The sequence below is a fragment of the Myxocyprinus asiaticus genome, chromosome 11, assembly GCF_019703515.2.
Source record: "Myxocyprinus asiaticus isolate MX2 ecotype Aquarium Trade chromosome 11, UBuf_Myxa_2, whole genome shotgun sequence".
In the NCBI taxonomy this organism is placed as follows: Eukaryota; Metazoa; Chordata; class Actinopteri; order Cypriniformes; family Catostomidae; genus Myxocyprinus; species Myxocyprinus asiaticus.
Genome location: NC_059354.1, coordinates 49514650 through 49525000, shown reverse-complemented (window position 1 = coordinate 49525000; position 10351 = coordinate 49514650). Strand labels below are relative to the sequence as shown.

The 10351-nt window shown below is 37.2% G+C and overlaps 1 protein-coding gene across 3 annotated transcripts in view; it reads left to right on the top strand.

The window, feature by feature from the left end:
• Positions 1 to 10079, top strand: part of LOC127448253 (interleukin-1 receptor type 1-like) — a 30976-nt gene extending 20897 nt beyond the window's left edge. For 2 of the 3 annotated variants that reach the window (XM_051710649.1, XM_051710650.1), the window contains exon 11: positions 1413 to 3241. In XM_051710649.1, the coding sequence (XP_051566609.1) occupies positions 1413 to 1831 (419 nt within the window). In that variant the 3' untranslated portion in view covers positions 1832 to 3241. Of the gene's footprint in view, positions 1 to 1412; positions 3242 to 9712 lie in introns of those variants that run through there. The other variant, XM_051710651.1, reaches the window with a different exon arrangement.
• The last annotated feature ends 272 nt before the right edge of the window (positions 10080 to 10351 follow it).

Below are 10351 nucleotides of genomic sequence, written 5' to 3'. Positions count from 1 at the left end.
TAATGTTTATACCAGCAGCAAAATCGTTGCAAATACACTATATTGCCAAAAGTATTCGTTCACCTATCCAAATAATTGAATTCAGGTGTTCCAATCACTTCCATGGCCACAGGTGTATAAAATGAAGCACCTAGGCATGCAGACTGCTTTTACAAACATTTGTGAAAGAATGGGCCACTCTCAGGAGCTCAGTGAATTCCAGCCTGGTACTGTGATAGGATGCCACCTGTGCAACAAGTCCAGTCGTGAAATTTCCTCGCTACTAAATATTCCACAGTCAACTGTCAGTAGTATTATAACAAAGTGGAAGCGATTGGGAATGACAGCTACTCAGCCACGAAGTGGTAGGCCACGTAAAATGACAGAGCGGGGTCAGCGGATGCTGAGGCGCATAGTGCGCACAGGTCGCCAACTTTCTGCAGAGTCAATCGCTACAGACCTCCAAAGTTCATGTGGCCTTCAGATTAGCTCAAGAACAGTGCGTAGAGAGCTTCATAGAATGGGTTTCCATGACCGAGCAGCTGCATCCAAGCCATACATCACCAAGTGCAATGCAAAGCGTCGGATGCAGTGGTGTAAAGCACGCCGCCACTGGACTCTAGAGCAGTGGAGACGCGTTCTCTGGAGTGACGAATCACGCTTCTCCATCTGACAATCTGATGGACGAGTATGGGTTTGGCGGTTGCCAGGAGAACGGTACTTGTCTGACTGCATTGTGCCAACTGTGAAGTTTGGTGGAGAGGGGATTATGGTGTGGGGTTGTTTTTCAAGAGCTGGGCTTGGCCCCTTAGTTCCAGTGAAAGGAACTCTGAATGTTTCAGCATACCAAGAGATTTTGGACAATTCCATGCTCCCAACTTTGTGGGAACAGTTTGGGGATGGCCCCTTCCTGTTCCAACATGACTGCGCACCAGTGCACAAAGCAAGGTCCATAAAGACATGGATGAGCGAGTTTGGTGTGGAAGAACTTGACTGGCCTGCACAGAGTCCTGACCTCAACCCGATAGAGCACCTTTGGGATGAATTAGAGTGAAGACTGCGAGCCAGGCCTTCTCGTCCAACATCAGTGTCTGACCTCACAAATGCGCTTCTGGAAGAATGGTCAAAAATTCCCATAAACACACTCCTAAACCTTGTGGAAAGCCTTCCCAGAAGAGTTGAAGCTGTTATAGCTGCAAAGGGTGGGCCGACGTCATATTAAACCCTATGGATTAAGAATGGGATGTCACTTAAGTTCATACGCGTCTAAAGGCAGATGAGCGAATACTTTTGGCAATATAGTGTATATCATGAATGTTTGATATGTGCAGTGCTTGCACAACACTTGATAGTAACATCAACACTCTATCATAGCACAAACATATTTAAAAAATGCAGACAATCATATTAGAATAATCAACGTTCTTTTTCAGCGGTGCAGGACATCATTGCTGATCGAATGAATCGAAGTAGAAGGCTGATCATCGTTCTTACATCACAGAGCTTTGCAAAGTGTCAGACTGATGCCAAAAGGAGTCTTTTAACCGACTGTGAGCTCACCGTGGCCCAAACCAATCCTTCTGCTGTGCAGATATGGGGCACGTACGAGCAGCGAGTGGGTCTCTATGATGCTCTTGTGAAGGAGGGTCTGAAAGTGATCCTGGTGCAGATGGACGACGGGGTGGAAGAGTCTCTGCTGCCTGAATCTTTACGGTATATCAGCCGCACCAAAGGCATCCTGAAGTGGAGGCTGAACTGCAGCGATAGTGCTAATAGAAAGTTCTGGAAGCATCTACGGTACCGTATGCCTCCAGCCCGGCAGCAGAAGAGCAAGCAGGTTATGACGCTTTGAGAACTGGTTTATCCCTGAAGAGACCAGTGTGAATTTCAAAGCTGGTCCAGGCTGGTTTACACTGGTTTGTTGCTGGTCTAGCTGGTGGATCTGTATTTTTGTCTTGTTTTCTTGTAAAACAAAAAACAAATCTACAAATAATATTAAGATACTCAGAGAAATCTAAGAATACTATGCTTAAAACAAGAACAAAATATTTGCCTTTTGGGTAAAAATATTTAAGATACAAATAGTTGATATTTATTACATTATTGGAAAATAGTTGTATGCCACAAGGGGCGCTACAGCCACAGTATTAGTGTCAAGAAACGTTGTGAAGTTTCTTTTAAAGGAATATTCCGGGTTCAATACAAGTTAAGCTCAGTCGACAGCATTTGTGTGGCATAATGTTGATTATCACAGAAAATTTATTTCGACTCGTACCTCCTTTTCTTTAAAAAAAGCACAAATCTGTGTTCGAGTGAGGCACTTACAATGGAAGTCAATGGGGTCAATAATCTGTAAACATTAAAATACTCACTGTTTCAAAAGTATAGACACAAGACATAAACAATATGTGTGTTAAACAGGGGATTTTACTGTCATAAAGAGTTATATTCATTACTGTTAAAACAGTGATTTAAACAACTTTACAGCTCAAATAATACACAAGTTTTAACAGAAGAATTAAAGTAAGTGCTTTTATAAAATTATAAGCTTCACATTTCTGCTTTTAAACACTCCAACGATTGGCCCCATTGACTTCCATTGTAAGTGTCTCACTGGAACCTCCATTTTTGCTTTAAATTAATTTAAATTAATTTCTGTTGTAATCAACATTATGCCACAAATGCTGTCGATTGGGCTTAATTTGTGTTGAACCCGGAATATTCCTTAAACTAATGTACACAGAAAGATTGGTAATTTTATTACCGAAAAATTTCGTATTTTCGAAAATAAGTAAATAAATATTTTATACACATGGCATATTTAATATTATACGTACTTGATAGTTTTCTAACATGGTATTTTTGAAACTTACAACAATACGGGTTGCAATTGAATCTGTTTATATGTATATATAAATGTATTAATGTTTACGAGAGCATGTGAAATGTGAAGGATGCCAACTTATTATTCTTTATTTCCAGCAGGTTAAAGAGAAACATATGTGTTTACATGATTTATTTGTTTCCTTTGAACAACAGTTTAAAGTTTTGAGACAGCTTTTTCTAGCCTTTTTTTATTTATTTTATAATTATTCTTATTTTTCCAATGTTGTTGATCAAAATTGCAATGGTCTTTTTGTTGTTGTTGTTAGAAATATAGGAAACTTTCATAAGTGGTGGTACTATTGTGACTACACTTCATAGTTGTTGTAAATTAATTTTAGAGAAAGTAAGAAATAAAACCCGACCACTTTATTAGGTACACCAGTACACCTACTTATTCATGCGATTATCTAATCAGCCAATCATGTGGCAGCAGTGCATAAAATTATGCAGATACAGGTCAGGAGTTTCAGTTAATGTTCACATCAACCATCAGAATGGGGCAAAATGTGATTTGGAGCGTGGCATGATTGTTGGTGCCAGACGGGCTACTCATCATACATAAGCTACTCAAGGGGGTTTCATGTTGTGCCTAAGAACACTCCTTATAAATATACACTGCCTCAAGTGACATATTGCTTTGTTTTAGGTGTGAAAAGGGGTTTCAAATTAAACTTATCTTTGTTAAGGAGGTAGCCTTTTTGTGCACTTAAGACAACCTTATGATAACCTGTTTTTGCACTTTGCACGAGCAGGAAGTTCTTGCCCTACTTGCATTTGTGACTTTGGCAAGCTTGTGATAGCAGGAGGATGTATTATCTTCCCCGCCTACATTCAAACACAAGAGCATGTCATTGTATGACTTGCATGAGTGACTAAACGAAAGGAATGTCATATCTAATAAAATATACAGTAAATGCAATTAATAAAACAACTAGCAGAGCTTGCATATTAAAGACCCCATGAAACACCTTTTGAGGCAGGGCATATTAAATAGCCCTAAATAGCCTTTAACCTTTACATCACAGTCGTGAACCATGATTTGTCATTTTGGATATGACCATGCGCATGTTTGCATGCATAGGCTGATGTCGTGTAAAGCCAACGTAATTGCCTTATACAGTTTTCTTTTATCGTTGACAGTCATACACGGTTTACTGTAAGGTGTTTCATGTCATAGCTGTGACTATACGGTATATCATAAATTTTAGCAGAGCTGGAGCACAGTATTGACCAATTCAGGAACGTAACTGTCTGTTTTATAATTCTCAAGTCATGGTGTGTCTTGTATGGTTAGCTAAATGACTGAAGTGTAAACCGAGGAATAAAGTTGGCTGTTGCACACTCTGCAGATGAGCTATTTCAATATGTATTTCCGCCCATATTCTCTTATTCTGCATTCTCCTTCCCCAAACACATAGACAACGTTCAAACCTTTTAGAGCGAGGTCAATGAACAGTACATCGATTATAGTCGAGAACAGATCCACATTCCATACTGCGGTAGAGAAAACTTCAAAGCTTTGTAAATGAAGTATATTTTACCAAGATGCTAATCAAAGGACATGACAAATGAGATACTGTAAACATTAGAGATAAAAACACCCAAAAATGAAATTTGTCCTCATGTTGCTCCAAGTTCATAGGACTTTCTTTCATCCTTAGAACACAGAAGGAGAAACAGTCTGTCAAAAATTAATACATTTCTTTTAAACAAAATTGGACCAAATGCAAAGAAAAATTTTCCCCCAAGATTGAATCTGACTGCCACTTGCAGCATTATGATGTTGTGTAACAACAATATAGCATACTTCTGTTTAAAATGTTTAGTTTTAATGAGGTGTGTATATACAGTATACAGTATATATAAAGTATATATTACATTTGGCTAGCCGAACTGACTTAATCATGAGCAGGATATGAATTATAGATATCTATAATTTAGTTTTCACTAGTTAAATACACATTTTTGAGATCGGCAATGGAATTACTACTAGTGAAAATGTTCATTTTTTTTATACCAGTTTGCACCAATTCAAATGTTAATTATTGAAATCAAAAATTACATAATTTTTCACAGAAATACCCAAAATATAAAAAAGGAATTTTAACTAAAAATCAGTATTGTTGATATCTGTATCTACATTTTTACAAGTATAATTTCACAATGATCTGTTATTAACTCCTGTTCAAAACGCAATTACTTACAGTATATTAATAATTACTAATCTGTCTAATTTCACATATCAGCAATGTAGTACTTATTAGTTAAACAATATTTTTTTATTTCAAGAATTACATCAATCAGCAATTGAATTACAACTAGTAAAAGAGCTAATTCTTGATATAAGTAATTTTTATTTTCACTTGTGGCAATGTTAATTACAGATATCTGTTATGTGATTGTAACTAAAAAAAACTAATTTTTCAAAGATCTCTTTAATTACTCTCCCATTTATTAATATCTGAAATCCATTTCCAGACATCTGAAATACCAAATCAGCAATCAAAAATGATCATTTTTACTAGTAAGTACATAACTGGTACTGTATGTGTACTTGGAATTCCAACATGTACGAAATTAATTTTAGATATATGTAGCCTAATTACATTTTGAACAGGAGTGAAAGACAGATCACTGTGAAATTCTAAGTAAAAATGCAATTACATGTCACTTCCCCGAGTCAAAAGAGCCCACCCCCATGTCTCTACGATGTTCTGGTGCTGAGATATGGGTGTTGCTCTATGGTTGCTAGGGTGTTTCATCTGGTTGCTAGGAAGTTCCCAGAGTGATACTTAATGGCTGCTTGCTAGCCCAAGTCAAAATAGCCCACCCCCATGTCTCTACGATGTTCTGGTGCTGAGATATGGGTGTTGCTCTATGGTTGCTAGGGTGTTTCATCTGGGTGCTAGGAAGTTCCCAGAGTGATACTTAATGTCTGCTTGCTAGCCCAAGTCAAAATAGCCCACCCCCATGTCTCTACGATGTTCTGGTGCTGAGATATGGGTGTTGCTCTATGGTTGCTAGCGTGTTTCATCTTGTTGCTAGGAAGTTCCCAGAGTGATACTTAATGGCTGCTTGCTAGCCCAAGTCAAAATAGCCCACCCCCATGTCTCTACGATGTTCTGGTGCTGAGATATGGGTGTTGCTCTGCGGTTGCTAGGATATTCCATCTGGTTGCTAGGAAGTTTCCAGAGTGATACTTAATGGCTGCTTGCTAGCCCAAGTCAAAAGAGCCCACCCTCATGTCTCTATGATGTTCTGGTGCTGAGATATGGGTGTTGCTCTACGGTTGTCAGGGTGTTCCATCTGGTTGCTAGGAATTTTGCAGAGTGATACTTAATGGCTACTTGCTAGAAGAGTTGTATAAATTACAATATCGGCATACAGTAACTGGTTACTTACATCAAACTGAAATAACTTTACTTTTCAACTTTATTGTAACTTACCATAGAGCCGGTGACACATCCGGACATTAAGGTACCTTAGTTGTGCTGTAATTCTTCTGTATGTTTGAATTTATCATCATGAACATGAAAGGCAAGACTGACGCATGTATAGCGATTTGTTTATTAGAATAGGTCTTGGTGAATCTGGAAAAGGTTTTCTGATATATATATATTGCATCATAAAACATAGATTTTGCCCTTTAGTCTTTGAGTTAATCTGCTTTGCATTATGATGATGTGGTAGATGTTCCTCTTGACTGAATTCATTCCAGTCTCTTCATATACATTAAACTCCACAGGTAAGATGACAAACTGCTCTCACAGAATCACGTTACTATACCTACATTTTCACGAAAGGATTTTTACGTGGCTCGTTGTACGTATTGCGGCAGTTTCCTGATGAAATGTACACTAGAGGCGCTACAACAACAATGATTCACAATGCTATCTTATGACATTTAAACACTTTTACTATAGCGCATGACTTGTTTTAATGTTTGCATTATATAATCATCTACAGTCGATACGTGAGTCGAAAGTGTCGTAGAATCCCCATAAAATGAATTGCATTTTTTCATCTCACATTTGCTTTTATGACACTATCGGTTAGGTTTAGGTTTAAGGTAGGGAGGTCTGTTTTGTTGATTTAAAACTTGATTGAGCATTCACCTTAAAAACCTCATCTGTTTGTAAGAACATAAACTGCTTTAAGTGTCACACAGTGGACTTTTCACCTCTGAACTGCCGCGATACGTGTAAAGAACCACGCAATATTATTTTGCAGGAAATGTTGCCACGGTCACGTAATTTCCATTGCAGTCAGATAAGCTGAAAAATGCAGAAAATGTCACTGCAAAAAAATTACGGCAAGAGCGACGATACAATATGTAAATATGAGAATGCTAAAGTACTGTTAAATTATTATTTTGGTGCATTTTTATTTGTTATAATCAATAATTGTTATAATAAACAATATGTATGCTTTTATAATGTTCTTACTGTTATTTAATATGATGATGTGTCACTTTGACATCATGGTTAGTAGTTGTGTAACAAGCAAGATGCAGAGCAATACAGTTTCGTCCGTCATTCCTTATATTGTTATTATTATATCAAGAAAATTTTGTTCCTGCTTGAAAATTAAAAATAAAGAGGAATCAATAGGAATATAAAGACTTGGATTTCTTTCAAATGGATGGTCCTTATTCTTGCTTGGATTATGTACTGAATAGTGCCATTATAATTACATTATCATGAACACTGGGGTCCAAAAGTCTGAGACAGGCAAAACACATTTCTTTTATTTCTTATGGGATTCATATTCAACTGTAGGTTATAACAGAATGGCACAATCATAAAACAAAACATGGCAACAAAGAAAAAAATGAAATGACCCCTGTTCAAAAGTCTGCATACCCTTAGTTCTTAATACTGTGTATTGCCCCCTTTAGCATCAATGACAGCATGCAGTCTTTTGTAATAGTTGTCTATGAGGCCCCAAATTCTTGCAGGTGGTATAGCTGCCCATTCGTCTTGGCAAAATGCCTCCAGGTCATGCAAAGTCTTTGGTCGTCTTGCATGAACCGCACATTTGAGATCTCCCCAGAGTGGCTCGATGATATTAAGGTCAGGAGACTGTGATGGCCACTCCAGAACCTTCACCTTTTTCTGCTGTAACCACTGGAGGGTCAACTTGGCCTTGTGCTTAGGGTCATTGTCATGCTGGAAAGTCCAAGAGCGTCCCATGCGCAGCTTTCGTGCAGAAGAATGCAAATTGTCTGCCAGTATTTTCTGATAACGTGCTGCATTCATCTTGCCATCAATTTTCACAAGATTCCCCGTGCCTTTAGAGCTCACACACCCCCAAAACATCAGTGAGTCACCACCATGCTTCACAGTGGGAATGGTATTCTTTTCACTATAGACCTTGTTGACCCCTCTCCAAACATAGCGCTTATGGTTGTGAACAAAAAGCTCTATTTTGGTCTCGTCACTCCAAATGACAGTGTGCCAGAAGCTGTGAGGCGTGTCAATGTGTTGTCGGGCATATTGTAACCGGGCTTTTTTGTGGCATTGGCGCAGTAAAGGCTTCTTTCTGGCAACTCGACCATGCAGCTCATTTTTGTTCAAGTATCGTCGTATTGTGCTCCTTGAAACAACCACACCGTCTTTTTCCAGAGCAGCCTGTATTTCTCCTGAGGTTACCTGTGGGTTTTTCTTTGTATCCTGAACAATTCTTCTGGCAGTTGTGACTGAAATCTTTCTTGGTCTACCTGACTTTGGCTTGGTATCAAGAGATCCCCGAATTTTCCACTTCTTAATAAGTGATTGAACAGTACTGACTGGCATTTTCAAGGCTTTGGATATCTTTTTATATCCTTTTCCATCTTTATAAAGTTCCATTACCTTGTTACGCAGGTCTTTTGACAGTTCTTTTCTGCTCCCCATGGCTCAGTATCTAGCCTACTCAGTGCATCCACGTGAGAGCTAACAAACTCACTGACTATTTATACACAGACACTAATTGCGATTTAAAAAGCCACAGGTGTGGGAAATTAACCTTTAATTGCCATTTAAACCTGTGTGTGTCACCTTGTGTGTCTGTAACAAGGCCAAACATTCAAGGGTATGTAAACTTTTGATCAGGACCATTTGGGTGATTTCTGTTATCATTATGATTTAAAAAGGAGCCAAACAACTATGTGATAATAAATGGCTTCATATGATCACTACCCTTAAATAAAAGACATGATCAGTGATCAGATTTTGCATGATCAGTCATATTTTCAAAATCAATGCCAAAATTTCACAATTTCTCCCAGGGTATGCAAACGTTTGAGCACAACTGTGTATATATATATATATATATATATATATATATATATATATATATATATATATATATATATATAATAGGATACATTATAACTAATGCAGATAAAATATGATTGTTATAATGTTCATCTCATTTGTTCAATGTTCATGTTATACATTATACTCTAAGGTATAACTATGAATAGGTAAGTTATAATATAAGGTACTTGTGGTTACAATTATTTATGGGAAGTTATTACAAATGATAAGGTTTATAATGAGACATTGCAAATGCATTATAATGCATTTATAATGCCTTTACGATGTATTATAAATATGGGTTTCACAGAAAGTGTTACCAAAAGTTGTGGTGTAAAATGATTAAAAATCAATTTTATATTCTGCACTATTTCTAGGGTTTTATATTTGGAACTTCTCTCTTTATGAGGATATTTTTTTTCTAACCATTTTAAGAACACAAAGCATGTGGTCAGTTTATATCTATTAAATAAAACTAATTCCAGTCACTGTTTTAGATTACACAGCTCACTACTCTCTAACAAAGCATTACATTTTTTAATCGCTAGGGAGTCGTCGGGAGTGTTTTCTTCACATCCAGTGTTTTTACACTTTATATTATGTACACACTCAACAACAATGGCCTTTGAGACAGTGAACACAGATATCTGACAGCTATACTGTGTCATGCTGGTGCTGATGATGATGAAGATGCTGCTGCTACTGATGATGATGATCCACTGAACCCACATAAAGGCAGGAGAAGTCAGAGAACATATAATTCAGAAAATGTTTGGTTACTTATTTCATTTTTAAATACAGTTTGGTGATTGTATTTTCTATTTTTTCATCTGACTGACATAACTTGTGTTAATAAACATTTTGTGTAATTTCCTACCTTGGTCTATGTTTTTCCCCCTGCAAACATTAATTAAAGACTACTGCAAACAAGAAGTATACATTTGTTTTCTATAACAAAGCCTATTAAGAATAGTCCATATTCTATTATATTCTACTTCTGTGAACACCTCACAATAAACACAAAACCACTTACACAGACATGTTATTCCATACAGAAATCAGATATATGCCATACATGTATATTTCTACAATTATTGTTCATTTATGTGGGCATACTGGCTATATAAAATTACACTGTGATTTGGGAAATTACACTGGCGTCCAAAAATTTGGAATAATGTAAGAAA